At 38.2% G+C, this 22153-nt stretch overlaps 1 protein-coding gene across 1 annotated transcript in view; it reads left to right on the top strand.

Moving 5' to 3' along the window:
* LOC134533057 (uncharacterized) overlaps positions 1-22153 on the top strand; it is a 98301-nt gene that overhangs the window by 57764 nt on the left and 18384 nt on the right. The window contains exons 2-7 of the mRNA XM_063370250.1: positions 3247-3457; positions 4990-5328; positions 6316-6470; positions 11626-11797; positions 14042-14220; positions 15577-15732. Of these exons, the coding sequence (XP_063226320.1) occupies positions 3247-3457; positions 4990-5328; positions 6316-6470; positions 11626-11797; positions 14042-14220; positions 15577-15732 (1212 nt within the window). The remainder of the gene's footprint in view (positions 1-3246; positions 3458-4989; positions 5329-6315; positions 6471-11625; positions 11798-14041; positions 14221-15576; positions 15733-22153) is intronic.

The following is a 22153-nucleotide window of genomic DNA, read 5'->3' as shown; positions in this document are numbered from 1 at the left end:
ATACCCCAATTGTGTTTAAATTACATTTCTTGAAGCGAATCACGCTTAGTTTCCGCACCCACCGTTAGAATTTGCTGCCGGAGCAGATACGTCGACTATCGAATCATTCATTTGCAGAGCGAAAGATTAAAATATAATGAAAAAGATTTGAAAAAAAAAATATGAAACCCCGGCTCTGGACCTGATTTTCGACAGGGAATGTTTATTAAAATACTGCCTATCTTGTTAAAACACATCAAACAGTTATTACTAAAACGTTTCCCTTTGGCCTTGTGAGCTTTGGATCGCGTCATCCGCCACAGAGATGCAGTACCATGGTTACACATCTACGTTCCATGCGACTGCCGCGGAATTCATGATATTACTCCTGTCAAATGCCGTATACCGAGAGCTAAGATGAAGCTATTGAAGGGGGGGGGGGGGGGGAAATGGTTGAAACAAAGATGGCGTCTTTAATTACGATTTTTAAAAAGTAAGAATTGAATATTGTCAAAAAATGCTCTTGATGAAACACAAGATGATAATGTGTTTCAGAATTGTATCATTCCAAATTTTTTTCCTTACATTTTTTTTTTTAAATTTTAAATGTCGTGTCTTAAACTTTCGTGCTCTTTGGCGTGTATGTGGCAACAGCCGGGTGTCGTTCGACGAGCTGTTTGGCGTGGTCGATCGTGCGGCGCCGCGCCGTGTCAACTGGCGGTCACGCGGCCAATTGGGAGCCCGCGCGCTACGGAGGCTGCCCGACAAGAGCTTCAAGCTGCTACAAGGCTCTCAGCCGAGCCCCAGTCATCTCCCCCCACCACGGTCTAGAGGCGCTCCGAGGCCCGGGACCCCCCGCGGTCCCCCCACCCCACCCCCGGGTCACTGCCACGTCACGGCAAGCCCGCCGTGGCTGCGACCAGGGTCGCAACAACAGAGGGGGGGGGGGGCAAGGGTATTTTGCCCCCCCCCCCTTTCCTTCTGAAACCTTGAAGTGGGGGCAAACGGGGGCAAAGAAAGTGCTGTGTAATCAATTTTTAGATAATAAAACTGCTTAAATAGCACCATTTTCTACCTTGAAATACAAATATTCCCGCGGGAGGACCCCCGGACCCCCCGCTTCAATAGGGGGGATCGATGATTTTTTATAAATAGGTATATTGGCCCCCCCCCCCCCCCGACCACTCCTTTTGGAAATTTAGTTGTTGCGCCCCTGGCTGCGACGATATAGTCAGTTCGCGACACTCGTGTCGCAGACTGTGTTGTCAGCACGAGCAAACTCATCTGAGCCACGAGTCCTCAAAACACCCTAGCTATATTTCTTGAAGAATTAAAAAAAAAAAAAATTTCAAATAAAAAAAATGTCAATCTTTGGCGGGATAATTTACCTGATAAAGAAATTTATTTAATATTTTAGAAAGGTTTTATATAACGTTTTAAATAATGTACTTTACCGAGGTCTCCCGATACCTTCACAAATGATACTATACAAATTATAGTTATGCATCCTATTTATAATGTTAAATTCATCAGAGAGGCATGTGCAAGCACATCTTTAAATAAACCAAACCCCGGCTATGTACAGTTAATGCTTTAAAGTTTTTCCTTGGCTTTGTGATCTTTGGTTCGCGCCAAGCGCCGCATTCACGAAATTACTCCCACCAAACGCCGTATACCAAGAGCTAATACGTTAGAGATAAAAAAACGTTGTCTGTAAAGTCGGTTTATGGACGATAGTTTAACGTGACGTCATAACAAAACATTGATGAAATGATTGCATACTATTATGAATAAAATTGAATCATTTTTATTGGATTATCACTATTTTGTATGGATACAAAGAAGGAGTGAAATTAAATCTACAATTTAATTGATAAATTTACTTTTATTTGCACTCATTAATTCAAATATGTTTATTACTTTAACGAAAAGATTATTTTAACTATATCTTTTATACATGTTTTCTATTTAACTTCTTCCAATCTGTGTTATTCTGTTAAGGATAGGACGATGATAGGAAAAGTAGGAAACGAATGGGAGTGTTTCAAGGATGACGTGAAGGAAAATGGCTTACCCAACACCAAGATGCAGTCAAAAATAATGTATTTGCGCCACGGACTCTGCAGCAATGCTAGGGGGAACGGGTTAGCAAAGAGCAATGAAAATGCTACAACGGGTTAGCAAAGAGCAATGAAAATGTTACATTGAAATGCATGAAAACAGAATTACGCCACGAACTCGGTCGCAATGCTAGGAGGTTCAGGTTAGCAAAGCAAAGAGCAATATAAAATTAGCGTAACGGGACACAGCGAAACGCGACAATGTGCGTAACGGGACACTTTTTCGTGCGTGCAGCCGGCGTTCATCGATTTATTAGACGTCACGTCAAAAATGTCTGTAAATAAACATAAGAAGTGAATGATTCAGTGATGTTGGTGTTGGTAGATATGGCGTTGTTAAGCTGCATACACACTAAGTTGACGTTTCGTGTTAACACGTGTTACAGGATAAATACATCAATACTTCATACGTATGCGTGTGCTCACACTGTTCTGTCTTACAGTGTTAACACTTGTTATTACGTTACCTGATGTCGAGCTAGTCTTAACACGTCGTAACACGCATCATGCTACGTTCTGGACTTCTATATTTCGTCAGACGTGTTGTGCATCAGATAATACTAGGAATTGAGGAACAAGTGATTGAAATGGTACGTACTTACAAGGCAGGCTAGGGGCGAAGCTTGGGAAGCGATCGGTAGGGAAATGGGAAAGACAGATGATATTTTTTTACATTTATAGGACGTACATAACTCTCTCTTTCCCCGCGAAGAGCTAACACGACACACACTACTGCTGTAGCACATTCTTCCTCTTCATCCAGTTGGTCTGGAAATACAACACTTTCAGCCATTTCAACTATTTCACAAAACGATGCTCCCTGCAAAGTATCCACACACTAAAGACACAAGGAAACATCAAAACCGCGTGAACACTGCAGGGATCTGACACTACTTGTTAACTGTTAACAGAACCATGTGAACACTGCAGGGATCTGACATGACATGTTAAGAGAACCATGTGAACATTGCAGGGATGTGACATGACATGTTAAGAGAACCATGTGAACACTGCAGGGATGTGACACGACTTGTCAACAGAACCGTGTGAACACTGCAGGGATGTGACACGACATGACATGTCAACAGAACCGTGTGAACACTGCAGGGATGGGCGCAGTGAGCGAAGTTGGGGGCCCTGGTCGCAGGTGTGCGCCGCGTCGGGACTCAGCTACACGTACCGCGCGCTGCGGGACGAGAGCCGCGGGTTCGCCTGCGCGCTGCTGCTCGCCCTGGGGCTGCGGCCGGGCGACACTCTGGGCGTGCACCTGCACAACTCGCCGCTCTTCGCGGCCGTCGTGCTGGGCGCCAACGAGGCGGCGCTCGTCGTCACCTTCTCCAACCCGCTCTACACCCCAGGTACATGGCGGCGCCAGCCAACAACCACGTGTAGACCACGGTGCTGCCATCTGTGCGGGTGGCGCGAAACAAACTTCACAAAACTTAGGGAAACTTAACTGTACAGTGAATTTTAACCAGATGGGCAGTATTTTAATAAAATTCATTGTCGAAAATCAAATACAAAGCCGGGGGTTTAGTATTTTTTTGTCCAGTATTTGTCGCTGTTATTGGAGCCGTTTTATTATACGGTTTAATATTTCGGTCTGCTAATTATATGATTCAATAGACGACGTATCTGCTCCGGAAGCGAATTCTAGCGGCGTTGCGGAAACTACGTGTGAAACACAATTGGCGTATATTTATCACGCTTGGTATTATTTAAAAAAATCCTACATTTAAATTTTGTGTCCGAGTTTTGTATTATTGTTTATTTGCAACATGAGAACACATGAATTTGCTCGTTACCGAAGTTAGGTGTTATACACAATTACACATCTCTGGCGAGCACTGAAATACTCAGTTATTTTTTTCTGCTAAGGATTTGAAGTGTACATTAAATAATGGGGAGAGGCACCCGACAAAATGATTTGCCCCCTGGCACTAAGTATCTCTTGATGGCCTTATATGTATTGTTAACATGAGGGTTTCACCTGCGTGACAAAAAAACGTAGGGAACAATTCCCCACCACCGAATACATATGCACTTCACTTACGACAGCCACCATGTTTCCATGTTTACAAATTCTTTTTAATCGGCATGTTTGAGGAAAAAGTTTTTTTTTTTTCCAGATTTATCGTTTGTTTTAAAAAATAATAATTTGCGTGAACACATTAATTAGATTTCATAGATAAATTTAGAAACGCAAAGCAATAGAAACATACGAATACTAATAACGCATTTCAGTAACGTTGCGCCCGCGAACTTTGTCGCCCTGACGTCACAGACGAGTCAAACGTGATGTGCCCGTAGCTGTATTGTGATTCCAGCATAAGGCATTACCCCAACTGGGTGAGTCATGTTTCAAATAATGGAAAAGTTTATATTTTCTTTTTAAGTTTTAAAGTTTGTACAAAAGACAAGTGACACAGACTTCTTTGCAACTGCCGCTTGTTGTGGGAGGAAATGCACTACTGCCACGGCCAGGGGCGCAACAACTAAATTTCCAAAAAGGGGGGGGGGGGGGGGGGGCAATACACCTTTTTATAAAGAATCATCGATCCCCCCCCCCCCTATTGAAGCGGGGGGTTCCGGGGGTTCTCCCCCAGGAAAATTTGTATTTCAAGGTGGAAAATGGTGCTATTTAAGCAGTTTTATTATCTAAAAATTGATTACACAGCACTTTCTTTGCTCCCGTTTGCCCCCACTTCAAGGTTTCAGAAGGAAGGGGGGCAAAATACCCTTGCCCCCCCCCCCCCTTGTTGTTGCGCCCCTGATTCCATCATATGGCATTACCCCAACTGGGTGAGCCATGTTTCAAATAACGGAAAACTTTATATTTTCTTTTTAAGTTGTAAAGTTTGTACGACATTAAGTGGCGCTACTGGTGCAGACGAGGTGCGGCGGCAGTACGCGGGCAGCAAGGTGCGCTGCTGCGTCACCAGCTCGGCGCTGCTGGGCGTGGTGCGCGAGGCGGCGCCGGACCTGCCCGTCGTCGTGGTGGACGCGGACGACGACTGCGCGGGGTCGCGCGCGCTGTCGTACCGCAGGCTGGTGCGCGAGTCGCGGCGCGCCGAACTGCCGCGGGCCGACCCCGCCTCGCTGGCTGCGCTGCCCTACTCCAGCGGCACCACCGGCGCGCCCAAGGGCGTCATGCTGAGCCACAGGAACCTCGTCAGCAACCTGCAGATGGTGCACCACCCCGACCTCAGCTTCTTCCGGCCGAGCTCAGGTCAGCAAGGCCCCCTCTTCTGGCCGCAGCCTGCAATACCCGGCATTAACCGTTACAGTAAATGTTCGTGAGTTCAGAATCTTAAATGTCCGAAGGTTCTAAACCGATTGCTTTGAAATTTTGACACAGCGTTGCTTTCGAATGCGCGCGTGTTTTTATAACACTTGTGAAAGGTAAAAAGATAGATGTGTAAAAATGTATGTGTGTGTGTGTATATAAATAATATAAATGAATGTGTGCGTGTTCGTTTTCTGTTTTGTAAAGATAAAGATATAGACATAGAAAGATAGATATGCAGAGAGAGGCATAGAGAGATAAAGATAGGGAGATATACAGATATATAGAGAGATAAAGTGAGGGATACATATGTGGAGAGATAGATAAGGAGATAGATTGATATAAATATAGAAACATAAATACATAGAGAGATACAGAGATATGGATATATAATATTATATTATAATATATATATAGAAAGATATATAGAGAGATGATATATATAGTGAGATTCATAGAGGGACTTATATAGAGAGAGACGCTTTGTATATGTGAACCTACTTCAAACAAATTACGAAAAAAAAAATTTAAAGAGGCATAGCAACGCACACTGGGCATTAGCTAGTTATAAATAAAACCATATAGCCCGAAATATACATTCATAAACTGAATTTTATTGAATAGAAGTCCTCCCCATACCCATTTTCCTTTAATTGATCATGCCTTGATGTTCAGTTACGTTCTTGTAGAAAATAATAATTTTGCTAACAATTGGGTTTATCTGTACAAATTTGTATTGTTCATTTTTTGTCACTATAAAAACATTATTTTAGCAATGAAATTGTTAGGATTACGATAATGAAATTAGATATTATTTGACATCAGTGTGTATTTATGTTAAAGTCAGCTTCATATCAGGGCTTACTGCGAGCGTATTTTGTTTGTGGGATCATAGCGATTCACCGCCCACTCTGCCGTGCCATTTCACAGCAACCTCCCACGAGCGAGTGCTGAGTGTGATCCCACTGTACCACATCTACGGCTACAACACCATCATGAACGTGGTCCTGAGATGTGGGGCGGAGCTGATCACCTTGCCCAAGTTTGTGCCCGAGGACTACCTCAATGCGCTGCTCAAATATAAGGTGAGCATGGCGCTACGCTGCAGCCGGACCTTATCGGCTGCAAATAAAAAAAAAAAAAATAATATTCCACGCACAGGATTTGTTGAAACTTATTTTAACTAAAATATTCTTAGTTGGGCGTAATATATTTACATGCTTGTGGGCTCATAATTATAATACGGTGTGTGATTTAATTAATCAAATGATAATTCATGACAAATAATTACCCTGTAAAATAAAAGCGTGAAAAGCATTATATGTGCAAGCAAAAAATATTAAGTTAGCTACACAGCTAAATTAATACTCGTATAACATTGTTTAACAATGCTGATTTACACAAGTACCTAAAACAATGCGTACTTGAAAGAACAATATTTTCTTGCGAATATGGCCCGTGGCATAGTGCAAAATAAGCTCAAACCCCGTTGTGTTGCCCTCTGCCCAAGTCGGGTGGGATCAGGCGCAGGCGGGTCCCTACCGCCGCGACCCGTCTAACCCTGCAGCATGGTAGGGTTCAACCTGAGCCGCATGCCACCACGTGGAGCTCGCCTAAGGGAATGAGGCCCGGGAATTCTCTGCACTGCCCGCAACCTACTAGCGCCAGAAGTCGTTTCAGAACAAAGTTTCAGGAAAACGTAGCATTAAAATTCGGCCTTGAAATTTTACTCCCATTGTGCCCAAAGAAGTTTCACTTAATAAATTAAACAAAGACAATAGAATAACATTTCTTTCGGCGCTGTATATTTACTGTGCTCTGGTGATCAATTTAGAAATCAGTATTTTGGACATCGGACATTGCAATTGCAGACAGGGTAGTTTTTCGTGTGACAATGTGACATAATTCACATTAGGATAAGGCATGAACCACCCACAGGTTCGGACTGTTGTGGACAGGCCCTTTAAGGGAGTGAGACAACTATGATATTATTAAAGAAGCGAAGTGCAGCGTTAAAGCTAATGTATTTTCAACTATGTTAACACTAACAATTTTCTTTAATAAATAGCTAATAACATAATTTAGGTATTTTCTTTAGCATAAAGGAAAATCATGCTCAACTATGTGTAGGTAACATACTGTAATTAAATAAATTTTACGTACAAATTGGTCACAACAGCATTTTGTTTAGTGTGCTAAGGGGTAATTAAAGCAAATAGTATTTTTAGCTGAAAGTTCAGAAGGTAATGCATTCTATCTTTTTTTTTTTTAAATTTAATTGAAAGGAAAACATTATGTTTGTTGTAATTAATTTTGAAATTTCTTTCAAATACATTTTTATAAATGAAAAATAACAGAATGTGAAGACTCAGAAACACACCTTAACCAAAAATAAATGAGGAATGTAAACCGAACACACTTGTTACACCATAATTATATATTATTATGATGTTATTGTTCATAAGTTTGTATGTACTGTATAGTTTATTTGTAGTCTAACATAGAGCAAGATTTTCCTTTGAAATTAGGAAAGGAAGTTTACTACATCCTGTACATTTGTAAAGTGAATGAGAGTGAGTGATTTTTTTTGTTTGTGTGTTGTGTGTGTTGTTGTGTGTATGCATGAGTATGCATGTGCAGTGTCAACATTTGTCCAGAACACAAGCATTGCTGTTGCTGGGTTGATTTTAATACAAAGGTTTATGTAAACTTATGAAGTTCACACCAGTCTCAAGATGTAATTGGCTATTCAAGGAAATTTTTATGTGCAGCGGGACCAGAAGATTACTCAAATTCTCATGCTACATAGCCTACTAAGAGCTTTTGGAGATTACAGTAAGGAAAAAGCAGTACCGTAACCTGGGGTGAATGGGGACATGAGGGTGAATAGGGACAAAAACTGGGAAAAACTATATTTATAATATATTTTGCTTAAACTAATGAGTATTAAATTTATATATAGTAGACTACGTTAAAAAATTGTTTGTTTATCTAAAATAGCAAGTGCAATTGTATTTTGTAGCTTTTATTTCATGTTGGCAGCCCTAGTTAACAGCTGTTGAATTGGGAGGCCATATTGTGCCATCACAAATGTTGTTTGCTACAAGCTTATTTCAGCTTCTATGTTTTCTTGAAGTAAATGTCAGCTTTTAGTGTAGTCTGGTAAGTTTTTACACAAAAAATATTAAAGATCCTCCTATTTTTAAAAAAATTGTCAGTTGATTTTTATCAAGCTTGTAATTTCTTCATAAAAATGGGGTGAATGGGGACATAAAATCAACTTGTACAAATCACTTACAACAATTTTGTTGTTACAGTTTTTGTTATTAGTAATATTATTAAATTAAATTTATTATAACTAACATTATTCAGTTCTATATTTTGTTTTGAAAGTTGTAATTTAGGACTTTACTTTCTTTTTCAGTGATTAAAATGCCTAGAAAATACAAAAGGGATCCTCGTTCAAAAGAGCATCGTCCTATAGACAGGAAAAAGGTGAATCTGGCAGTGCAAGCAGTTAAAAATGGCATGACTATTAGGAAGGCTGAAGAAAAATTTGGTGTTTCAAAGTCTGCCCTGCATCGTTATTTGAAGCAGTTTAGAGACAATGAAGGTAAACATATTGATTTCAAGAGTAAAGGTGGTCAAACTTTGCTCCCTTCAGATTTTGAGAAGGATATTGTTGCGTGCCTCCAAACTTGTGCTGGATGGGGATATCCTCTAAGTGTGTTCGACTTACGCTGTTTTGTCAAATACCACTTAGACAGAGAGGGCAAGACCATAGCAAAATTCAAAAACAACATGCCTGGCTATGAGTGGGTACTTCGCTTTTTAACTCGACACAAAACTGACCTCTCTCAAAGATTATGTCAAAACATTAAAAGGAGCAGAGCAGAAGTCTCACCTCCTGTCATCAATAAGTTCTTTGATGAACTAGAAGCGACTGCAGATGGCATACCATCACATTTAATAATTAATTATGATGAGACAGCACTCTCCGACGACCCAGGCCGGCGGAAACTCATTTTCAAAAGAGGCTGCAAGTACCCAGAACGAGTAATGAATCAGAGTAAAGCAAGTGTGTCTGTCATGTTTGCTGCAACTGCTTCTGGGAAGATGTTGTCTCCATATGTGATTTACAAGTCCACATATTTGTACGATTTGTGGAGTGAAGGTGGACCTCCTGGAACCTTTTACAATCGTAGTAAGTCCGGTTGGATGGATGGCAACTGCTTTCTCGACTGGTTCAAACGAGTTATCATCCCATACTGTCGTCGATTCGAAGGAAAGAAACTTCTTATAGGTGACAACTTAAGCTCACACTTATCTCCTACAGTAGTCAGATTATGCGAGGAAAATGAAATCTTGTTTGTTTTCCTATCTCCAAACTCGACACATCTGACACAGCCTTTGGATGTCAGTCTATTCAGGCCTCTCAAGATGAGCTGGAGAAAAGTTCTAGAAGAAACGAAGGCCAAGGCTCAAGGAAAACACAAGCCATTTGATAAGAAATATTTCCCTTCCCTCCTGAAAAAGACCATGAATTTGATGGAGAGGGAACTTGAACATAACATCCAGGCTGGATTTGCTAAGGCAGGCATTTTTCCTCTCAACAGGAAAAGAGTGCTTGACAAGCTACCTTCTGGACATAATGAGGATGAACAAAAAGAACAGACTGTAGACAGCAGCCTAACAGAATTCCTAAAAACTATGAGGTATGGAACTTCTGATGAAGAAGTAACAAGGGGCAGAAAAAAGAGACTAAATGTCCCTGCAGGGCGTAGTGTGACAGTTGCAGATTTAGAGGGATCTGATACAAGTGATTCTGAATCAGAACATGTGATGTCAGAACTTGATGAATTGGTTTTAAATAGACACGCATCCAGTGAATGTGAGATACCTAACGGCAAGGAAGGAGAAAAAGATCCAACAGAAGGGGACTGGGTAAAAGTCAGATTTGCATATGATCGGGGCATCAAGATTTTCATAGGAAGGATAGTGAAGAAATTTGAGACGGATGAGCACCGGTACATTGGAACATTTCTGCGGCAATCAACCAAGTGCTCAAACATATTTGTTTTTCCCAATGTGCCAGATGAAAGTGACTTCTCAAAGAATGACATTTTAGCTGTCCTGAATGAACCAACTGTGCGCAGGGGACGTTACTCATTCACTCCAAATCCACTTTCGACTTGAACTCAGTGTAAATTTGAGAGCATTTTCATGATTCTTATAATTATTGACATGTGTTCCAAATATTATTAGTGTGCATTGATCATTGCTATAAAGATTTTTTTTTTGTAAACAGGTCAATATTGTCAACATTTCGTTAGGAGCCTCCTTTCATTAAATAAAATAGAAAATACCATGTAAAATTAAATAATTACTATTTCCTTATTTGGTACAAATGTAAATGTCTGCTTGATGCTTTGTAAATTATGTCCCTATACACCCCAGTGATTAAAAAATAGGGACTACCATTAATGATACACCATTGTCCCTATTAACCCCGACATTGGGGTGAATAGGGACACCAATAAAAAAATTAATATATGTTAAATGACCGCAGGTAGCAAACATTTATAACAGGCTATGAATAGCTTAAGGGTAGTGCAAGAAGGAAAAAATACTGCCTGTTCACAAAAAAATTACATTTAAAAGTTACTTGTAAAAACAATTAAAAACTGTCCCTATTCACCCCAGTTTACGGTAACTATTGTCTATTGCATGGAAGCTTAAATTGTTGTGGATACACATTTGTTGCTGATTGACTGCCTTTTCTTTCCACTTGTGGGAACACTGTTTGTCAATGTGCAAGTATAGTTGGTTCACATTTGTTTGAACATTTTTGGAAGCTCTGTTTTTAACCTTTAAATTTGACACATTACCATGGGCGTACAGTGTGTGTATGTGTGGGGAGGGAATATAACCTCCTCTGAAATCCTAAAACATGTATGAAACTTCCTTTCATAATCACACCAACAAATGGAAAGAAATTGAAAAAGCAAACATGCAAGAGGTTCATAAACACACCCCCCCCCCCTCCCCTCCCTCAGAATTAAATTTTGCACACTCTCCTGACAGAATTTTACTCTAATTGTCCACATAACGTGGAAATGAAACAATTTATATGGCCAGTCACTTATCCAAAGGTAGAAGTTAGAAGTGTTCGGACAAGTCTGAATGGACTGTACGTAGTGGCTGCACAGCTGCAGTTGTGTTCCTCCGCATGTGTTGCAGCCTACGTTCTTGTTCGTGGTGCCGTCTCTGATGCTGTTCCTGGCCACGCATCCCTCCGTCACCTCCGAGCATCTCCGCTCGGTCGAAAAGATGATGTCCGGGGCGGCACCTGCCCCAAAAAACCTCATACAGAAGTTTCGCGCCAAAGCCGACCACATTGAAACCATGCAAGGTACGTGCCGTACGGTGTTCCAAAGGGTCTTGGTTTGCCGAGGGATCTCGAAACTCTCTGTGTAACGTGTTACAGCCTGGCAAAGATGTCGCTCGCAGTTCTTGTCAGTATGAATGATTTGTTTCGTCATTGCATGAACAACCAGACTACCTATCTTGAACTACTGAATAATGGAAACAAGCGTTCTCCTCTCTATTAAAATATTTTTAACATGCCTTTATTGGCTTCACTTGTAATCAAATCTTGGAAGTTGATTTTAACCTACTTCTAATTGTCGTATTGATTTGAAATTTTGCAAGTATGTGTAATCCAGATGAAAAAAACAATAATATCATGACTATAACCTGAAGAGGGAGGGCAAAAAGCCACTTCTTTTGAGCTATAAGCAAAAAACCACAACTTGATTTTTAAGTGCTCCCAAGCTCTTTGGGACTTCGAAAATTGATTTTGTGGTGCACTCAGAGGAATTTATAAAAAATGTTTTTTCAATATGAACTAAAAAGTAAAAAATAAAATTGTATTAAAAAGAATGCTTTTATTATTATATGAGCTAAAAAGTAAAAAATAATCTTTAAACATAAGTAATTTGTTCAACAGCGATAGAATGAACTACAACTATGTATAACGTAAATTTTTTTCAATAACCTTAAAATAAGAATCCAGTAATAAACAAAACAATTAATTTTAATGAAAAAAAAAAAAGCACGGGGTGCTGGGTATCAGTTGTCTTAATATTGCTAGCACGAGAGAGCACCCCATGCTTTTTTTACCATTAAAATTGTACTGTTTATTATTTTATTCTTTTTCTAAGCTTATTAAAAATTTTTTTTTTTAAACAGAAAAGTAGTTCATTCTATCGCTGTTGAACAAATTACTTAAATTTAAGATTATTTTTAAAATTTCAGTCCATAGATTTTTTTAAAATATAATTTTATATATTGTAAAAAAAAAAAACTTTGAGATGAGAGTTTAAGTACAAAAAAATAAGCTGATGTGTTTATATTTGTAAAACTTTTCTTTTTATGTCACTGTCATGTAATGCTCTGAAAGTAAAGAATATTGTAAATGTCAAAAACTGATCAGAAGTTGACACCTACCTTCAGTGAAATAAATTTTGTTCTAATGAAACGTATAAGTTAGTTTTCCTCTTATTCATAAATGCATAAACTGTTTCACATCTACAGATATATCTGTGTGGGGATATTTATTTTTGACTTTCATCCCTCCCTACAGATTACATTCTGCTCTCATCCTCATTCACATGCATAACTTATCTCAACAGTCATGAACTATGCTTGGTATCAGAGTTACTAGGAACTGTATGCACTTTAATGCATGTTAATTTAATGAAAGAAATTTTAAATATTAAAATATTTTTTTGTAAAGAGAAACATTTAAGAATTCCTTAAGACAGTGTCACTGCATCACTCTTGCAGATGTAGTCAGTTCTCAGTGTGTAGTCATCATTTAACACGGCTTCCTTTCCTTCGATCCGCATGCCCATGTTGTTTTCCTGCTGGTTTCTTCTCTTTCAGTCACTACGCTTTCCCTTGTTTCACTCCATTCGTAAGAGCAGTGTGTGCATTGCATTTGGTACAATTCAAAAATTATTTTGATACATCTCTCATTTAGTGGAAGACATCCTGTACGTAACCAAACTCATAAGCAGTTGTGAAAAACAGGAGCATGTGCGGAATTTCATTTGGGATGGGGTTATTTGAATCACTTTGCCCTCAGTTAGGCTTTGAAATTATTTCCCTTTGTTGGTGGGAATGATATAATTTTATAGGTTTTTTTTTTTTTATATAAATTCTAGTGGGGGAAGGGGTGAGGCGCATTGGCGTAGCTGTGTTCATAATGTTGGGGGGGAGGGGGGGACAAATAATGATTTTGATGTCATGTAAACTCATTCCCCTCTTACTAAGACGATGGGGGGGTCCGGGGGTCCTCAACCGGAAAATTTCGATTTTAAAAGTGCAAAATAGCGCTTTTTAAGCAGTTTTCGTATCTAACCATTGGATACATCGATGTTAAAATTATTATTGTTTCCTTAATATAAAATTTGACGAGTGAAGGAACTAAAAAATAAAGTTGGGCAGAATAATATTATAAAATAAAAATATCACGGTGTAGAAAGTTGGGGGGGGGGACAGTCCCCTCCACCCAAAGAGTTGAGGGGGACACGTCCCCCCGGTTGCTACGCCCCTGGGTGAGGGGATAACCGTCCAGCGCGATGGTGTGCAGGCTACGGCATGACGGAGGCATCCCCGGTGCTGCTCGTGGCTCACCACCACTTCCCCAGGAGCAAGACGGGCTCCGCCGGCCAGGTGACTCCCTCCACGCAGTGCAGGGTCGTGGACGTGGACTCCGGGAGGGACCTGGGCCCGCACCAGCCCGGGCAGCTGCTCTTCAGGGGGCCCCAGGTACCACGCCCTGCCCATAGGCGTGCCCAGACATTTCCATTAGGGGGGGGGCCCTGCTATATTTTTAAATCAGAAGCTGAATTTAGAATGTTAAATAGCCTAAATACATTCACTCATTGCCATGTTTATATTTTTGTGCAGTATCAGCGAGATATGTTTACTAGTAAATATTTATATCCGTATTATTTTAACAATCTTGAACATATTTTTTTTTTCCCATAGACAATGTTTAAAGGGTACTTACACATTTTCCCCCCTCAAATTTTCCAATAGCTTGGTCCAGATCTACCTTGAAATGAACTTCTTTTTAGTGAATGCAAACACAGCAATTCAGACAACAGAACTTTAACAAACCTCTCATATTTTTTTTTTTTTGCTTGGCCATGACCTCGTGTTTTAAATAAACTAAGGCGGCTGTACTTCCAGAACGATAAAATGTTTAAAAATATTGTTAATTAGCACGCTGCAACACTGAAAAACAGTTTGAGTGTCACAGTGCCACGAATATACGAATATTAACGAACGCATTAGAGAAAATACCGATCTGAGTGATTACATTAGGGGGGGGGCCATGGCCCACCTGGCCCCCCCTGTAGGCACGCCTATGGCCCTGCCGTGCTACACTGTACACGTTACTTTTCACTATTAATGATGTACCGACGTTAATCATTTTAGTATCGGTATGATGTTCCTAATTTTCTGGATTTCAAACTCAATCATTTCCAACCAATACTTAAAAAACAGAGACCCGCATGAAACAGTAATATTAATTTCATGCCGTCAGACATCACCCATCTTTTCTATTCACTTGTTTATAGTTCTGAACACATCGTAACTCCAATTTTTCTGTAATTTAAGGCTTTACTTTAAAGTTGTGTTTGTTTAATTAGTCAAAGGCTTAATAGGTATTTTGCTGTGCACAAATTTTATGCATGAAAGTATACCTCTTCATCTATGAAAAATCCTTTTAATAAAGAATTTTATTAAGGTACTGACTATTTAGATACAAATATTGAATTTCTGGAGACTTGCGTAGTGATTATTTACGAAAAGTAATAAATCCATTTTTGTACTGGTTATCAGAGCGCATCACTATAGGAAATACCATTGTATGTTTAATGAACATAGTGCAGATAATAAGCGAGACAGCACGAAAAGATAAAAACACAGAATGCAACAAAAATAACTCAAAATTTCTGCCGCATGGCCTTCATCCAGAGCAGACAGGACACTTAAGTGTGGTGTCTGCTCTGCTCCTGACGAAGGCCACCATGTAGTCGAAAATTTGAGTGATTTTTGTTGTTTCGTGAGTTTTATTACGTCGTGTCCCATTTAACGTAGAACCGTGCTGTTCAGGTGATGATGGGCTACTTCGACAACCCGGAGGCAACGCGGGAAACCCTGGACGAGGAAGGGTGGCTGCACACGGGCGACGTGGCTTACTACGATGAGGAAGGCTACACGTACATCGTGGACCGCACCAAGGAGCTCATCAAGGTGAAGGGCAACCAGGTGAGCAACATGTGCTAGCCACAGTTCAGCAGTCAGGGTGGCCATCAAACTTGGATGTTGAAATCCAGCTTTTTCCACAACCTTTGTATAAATGACTGATGAAACTGTGCATGATCTTACTTTCAAAAAAGGCACAAAGCTGCACTTCATTAAAAAAAATAACTACAAACTTAAACTTGGCCACGGTACAAAAATGTAATCTCAAACAAAATATTAAATTTAAAATTTTAAACCCTATAAAAAATCAGTTCCCATTTTAACCAAAGTTTTTGCATCAAAGTCCTTGTAGATTTAATATATCTCTGTCTTTAACTGGTGCCTTTTTCATTTATCACAAAATTTTGGTAAGACCTTTCATACTAAAAAAAAATTAAGTTCGTAAATGCCACTTTTTATATGTAGTAAACTTCCTGTCACAAACATACATAATTTCTTGAAAAACTCGTATCCGGGCAAAGGGAGGACTCAGCCAGACACTTACTTGGTTGAAGCTTCACTGCAGGTTGCCACCACGATCATCGTACGCTACCTCTCAGCGTACACCATTGGTCATGCTCTGCACAGGGCCTGAAAAAATATTGTCGCCTGCTCTAAAAAAAAACGCTGGCAATCCGCGCCCTGTTGCTTTGGCGTATCATCGACGTGCCTGTCTTCCAGCAAAATAATCCAAACTTACAAAGGACTTTTCACAAAAGCGGTGTGGTGTAGTTCCACTCCACCCAGAAATGTGGACACACACACCCACTTCTGGAGGGTTCTGTTTATATAGCATATACACTGAGAAACTTTTAGCTGCTATTGCAGATTATTAACATTTATCATTTAATTAGTTCTTTCTTATTGTGAAAATAAGTTCCCTTTAATTTATGAATTTATTTATTTTTAAATTAAAGTGTAAGAAACCAGAGAAACATAACATGATACTTTCTTTGTATGTCCTGTGTATGTCTTTTTGGATAAACGGGAAATGTCTTCTTGCCTTATTTGTGCTGTGAAGCAACCCATTTCTTTATCAATCCTCAGGGAGGCAAAGGGGGAAGATAATTGAGTGAGCTGTCAAGATAAACATCTGGCTGGCTACATTTACTTCATGGGGAAGCTGTCGAAATAAACATGCCTAGCCACAGTTTCTTCCTTAGAGGGGTGAGGGTGTGCTTAGCATGTCAGGACAAAGGAGTCCTTATTTCTTATGCCACAACTTCAACAATCAAAGGCACACGGAATCCAGAAACAGTTTGATCTCGGAGTGGAAAAGGTAGATTGCCAAAAGGAGGTTGAATTCTGGTGAACCTTATATCAACTCTAAAGGAAGACAAGTTGAAGCAAGAAAACTTCAACCACCTTGTCTTGTAAATATGTTCCGACAAAATCAGCGAAGACCAGCTACTAACATTAAAAAATGTTTTCAGGGTAATGAGAAACATAAATCAGCACTGAGAGTTTACATTAAGACACACAAAAAAGTTTGAGCCAAAGTATCGTTACATCCACACTGTCAAAAAAAATTTAGTTTTCACTTTGAAGTAAATAATAAACCTAAAAGTTTAAGAAGATGTTTTTAGAAAACATTGAGCTTTAGCAATAGTAACATACAGACATCTTGGAGCAAGTCAAGTACAGAAGGCACCTCATCAAATAACATGCGAGGTAAACACAAGAACAAGAAAAAGCTTCATGAGTAACTGAAAGCTGATGTAAAGAAACACAGTCATTTCATAGAATTGAATCCCATTAATGTCATTCAAGAACCAATAGAGGACCTAGATGGTAGTTTAAACATTTATACTATGGATGAGTTATATAAATTGAAATGTTTAGAAACAGGGAAGCAATTAAAAAAAAATTACTATTCTTCTGTTTTTAATACACTGAACACACACTCACACACTCTCTTTCATCAGCCAAAAAATGAATTAAAGACTGAGAAGTGGTGCAGATAGAGAAGCACTGCAAATAGATTACAATAACCGTATTAAAGCAATAGAGGATGATGAAAAGTGACACTGCAAACAGTGAAACCAATGACACATCATCAGTTTGCTGTTTTGGATTACACACAGTTCTCCCAGTTCCTTGTGGAGAATGTTCATCCTTGTTTTACAAGAGGAAACAATTGTGCTTCAATTTTGCCATTTTTGATGTTGTTACTAAGGGGTGGAACTTGTTTTTACTGGCATGAAGCAATAGATAAGAAGGGTGCCAATGACATTTTGCAGCTGTCATCAAAGTAATGGAGGAATCAGGGAAGAAGAAGCTAATTTTTTTAAGCTGACATATGTTGACCAAAATAAAAATAAGCATATTGTGTCTTTGTACTTAAGTGTCATGAAGTTTATGGAATGGTATTGAATCCATAACACAAAACTAAAATGACTTAGTAAGAGAAGAGAGTTTTGAAAGAAGAACTCTGTAAGTCATCCATCTCAGCGAGTTCCTGTGATTAAATTAGCAAAGAAAAACGCCTTATAAAGAAAGTAGTACAAATGGACAAGGCTGACATATTTTATTTCAAATCACTTGCGGACAGTATAGTAAGAAACTACAACGTGAATGAAGATAGTGACATAGTCGTGTCGGCAGATATAAAAGTATTACATGTAGCAAAATGTAAACCTTTTAAGTTTTTACAAAACAAACTTTGCAGAAAAAGAGCACACGTGTGTCAATGGAAGAGCTTGCCAAAACAACTTCACAGTTTGAACTGAAATAAGCCTACGATTCTGCTTTGAAAGTTGATTATAAGAACATAAATTATCTTATTACTTTGTGTAGTGATTATGTTATGTCAAGTGTACTCTGGGACTTCTACAGAAATTTAAAATCTGATCAACCATAAAACATGAAACAAGTGTGTTGCTACAGTGTACAGTGTTGAGAAATTATCTCACATGTGTTTTTTAAAAATATTTTTGATGTTTTTGATACATTTTTTAATAATACTATTAAACTGCAAAAATTATTTCTTATGAAAATTGTTGGGACCTAGTAATGTGACTACTTCAGACAATGCAGATTAAAAATCAAACATGATTTACATTCTGGTTTGTTTCTGTAAGTATGTGATTATTTCAGCCATAGTTATTAAAAATGTGGTATACTTTATAGAAGTACTCATGTAATACTCACATTCCAAAGAACACACAATGGGGGTAAATGTTTGAGAAAACTATTGCATCTCAAAAAAATTAAAGAAAAAGGCAATTCAAAAAATTGTAACTATTAATCATTTTATGACATGTTACATAAAATATTAAATATATAACTTAGCTGAAAGTTACAATAATATCCTAACACATTACAGTATCCAGTTGAAGAAACAGCAATTTACTAAAAGGAGTGCACTGAAAAATTTCCTATTTTGAGCTGTATCACCATTGTACTGAGGTATAAATTAATTTCAGTGTTATTTTTCACTCCACAGAAGCTGTTCGATAAGGTACAAAATTTAATCCAATCACCCTCAAAATCAAACTCATAAAGCTAAAATATTTTCAGCCCCCTAGAACTAATGGGAAATGAGGTATGATTGTGTGCTGGATTGCAATAAGTAAGCTGTTATAACCAGAGTGAAAGTGAACATAATTAATTAAAAAAAGTGCAATGAGCTGCGCAGTACAAGAATTTTGTGCCCAACATACACAGAGTGAGATGTCCGTGACCAAACTGCATCAATGACAAATACAAATTAAAAAAATGTCTTTTTCATGTAAACATGTAGCTTAAAACTATTGCAATACTTATTATGTCCAATTTTATTTGAATTTCATCACCAGAACAGAGATCTGCAAAAAAAAAAAAGTTATTTGAATGATTATTTTGGACATACTACACCATTGTTAGTGTGCACTATATGTCATAGAGAAAACCCGAGGAACAGACAAAGATAAATACACAAACACACAGAAAACAAGCCAAAATCTGCTAATGTTAAATGTACAGCCAGCATAAAGAATTTAGTGGAAGAAATAAGTCAGACCACTATTACAGCACAAACAAACACAGTGGGCTGACGATACAGTTGCAACAATAACAGTAAATTCACACAAACAACAACCTGCGACAGACAGTGCAAACTGGCAATGGCGTATGTCCAAAATAATGATTTAAATCATAAAAAACATGTGTCATAAACCTGGTAAAACCCTTAAATGTCCCATACTTTGGTGCAGATTTGACCATCATTAGTATATAAGGAAACACAATGTGCAGCCCACTGACTGACGTACATCTCAGTACTGTGTGCCGGATGGGCCACGAACGAGGCTGAACATCCCTGGCCTTCCTTCTTTTCCCGGTCATTGGTTGGCTGGCAGTGTTTCTCTCAGGATCAGAGTGGCCTATGTGATCACTAATTTTGGTCAGACATCTGTCTTTATAAATCTGTAATAAAATTTCCCTAATTTTTTTAAAACACAATTTACCCATTTTGCAAATTTCCTCAACAAATCTATGTAAATAAAAATGTAAATGTTCTGTTGTTCAAAACCTTAAATCTCCAAAAGTTCTTCACCGATCGCTTTGAAATTTTTATACAACGTTGCATTCGAATACACTCGTGTTTTTATATACCTGTGTCACATCTGTGACAGGTAAATAGATAAACAGGTAAAAACATGTTTGTGTATTCAATATGAATGTTTGTGTGTTCATCTTCTGATTTAAAAAATAAAGGTATAGATAGGAATATATATAGAGATAAGTATAGTTAGATAGAGATGCTTTGTATATCTGTACCTACTTCAAACAAACTACAAAAAAAATTGTGTTCTTTCTCTTTTCTTTTTCCCCCCATTCAATCAGACTGAGCCTCAGCAACACATGGCCAGTACGGCTAAATAAATAAAGAAAATCCATCCTCACCAACCAAATAGCTGGCCTTGTTCTCCAGCCACTATTTTTATTTTAAAGAAAACCTTACTACCCTATTTTAAAGAATGTTTGACTATGCCTTAAAAAAACACTGAAAAATAAAAGTTTTTATAGTTTGATTAAAGACTGAAGCATACATTATCCTTTCAAATTATCATCACTGAGGAATTTTCATGACTTCTCCAGGATTTCAAATAAATTCCCAGACTTTCCGTAACCATTTCCAACTTCCCAGACATTTCCCTGATTTTCCAGAATGTGAACACGCTGTTAGAGCTTATATTTTATAGATTTGTAAATTATCTGCTAACATTACTGGAATATTAAAAATCATTGTTTAAAATTTTCTTTTTACGTTCTGCAAGTTTTTTTTATCCGTAGAACTTGTGGAATGCTTAATTCTGGGCCACATGTGTATGTGTCAGGCAACACAACATACTTCATTCCCCACTGCTAACACAGGTATTTAATGTAATATTTTGGTATGGCAACAAGCATAATAAATATCTAACCACATTTATCTAATCATTTGTAAGCCTGTATCAAGGGTTGTCTTATTTATGTCTACAGTATTCATAGCTATTTTAAAAGCAGTTGGCATTTCTTGTTCATCAACAAATGAGTAGTATGTATCCTGTCCAATTATAATTTTTTTTGGTTGGTATAACATATTAATGTTTTCATATTTCTGTGGTTTATAAAATGTGGTTGAAATGTGGTAAGTTTTGCTCTTTCAATTTGTGTTTTTCTTTGTGGTCATTATATTATGCTATGGAGATGATACCATTATGTTATACGCCACTTACATCAAATTACAAAAACTATCTTGCTGCTCATGTATTAAGGTGAAAAAGGTAGTGTATTGAGCTTAACATTTCATAGACATTGAGGTCATTAGACACAACGAAAGATGCCGAGATGCTAATGGAGCACTGGTGGAATGCATAGCTGGGGGAAACGGGAGTACTCCGAGAAAACCAACCGATCACAGCTACATCCGCAACATTCCTAAATTGAGAAAAAATATGATTCATGTAATACAAGTGCATTGTTTCAGTCTGTTCAGTTGGCACATGCACACTATCAAGACAGTAACTTTCCTTTACCTTAAATATGTCTGCTTGCATTTTATAAAATTACTACTATTTAGGATTTATTTTGCAATATTTGACTGAAAAAAAAATTCTAGCTTTTTAATAATGTAGCATTTTCTATTTACACTATTTTCTATTATTCTTAGATTGCATTCCATGGTAAGCACTTTTACCAGATTTCTAACACATTTCGAATTTCATTAGATGTGTTTCTATTTTATACTATAATGCTTATAAATTTATAGTAAATCACAACTTTTTTATTCTAACTTGCAACAAAAAACGTTCACACTTTCATTGGAACGGATTCATGTGATAATTGTGAAGTGAACTTGATAAGTAAATTAATAAACACATACCTTTTAATCACTACCGCCGACTTAAGTTGACCAAAGCTATCTAATTGCATTGTTCACACGCATGTTTCTGAAAAATACTCAAATACTTTCAGCACAGTC

This window comes from Bacillus rossius, chromosome 6 (assembly GCF_032445375.1).
Source record: "Bacillus rossius redtenbacheri isolate Brsri chromosome 6, Brsri_v3, whole genome shotgun sequence".
Taxonomy (NCBI): domain Eukaryota; kingdom Metazoa; phylum Arthropoda; class Insecta; order Phasmatodea; family Bacillidae; genus Bacillus; species Bacillus rossius.
The sequence above is the reverse complement of the archived record's forward strand: the minus strand, read 5'-3'. Positions and strand labels throughout refer to the sequence as shown.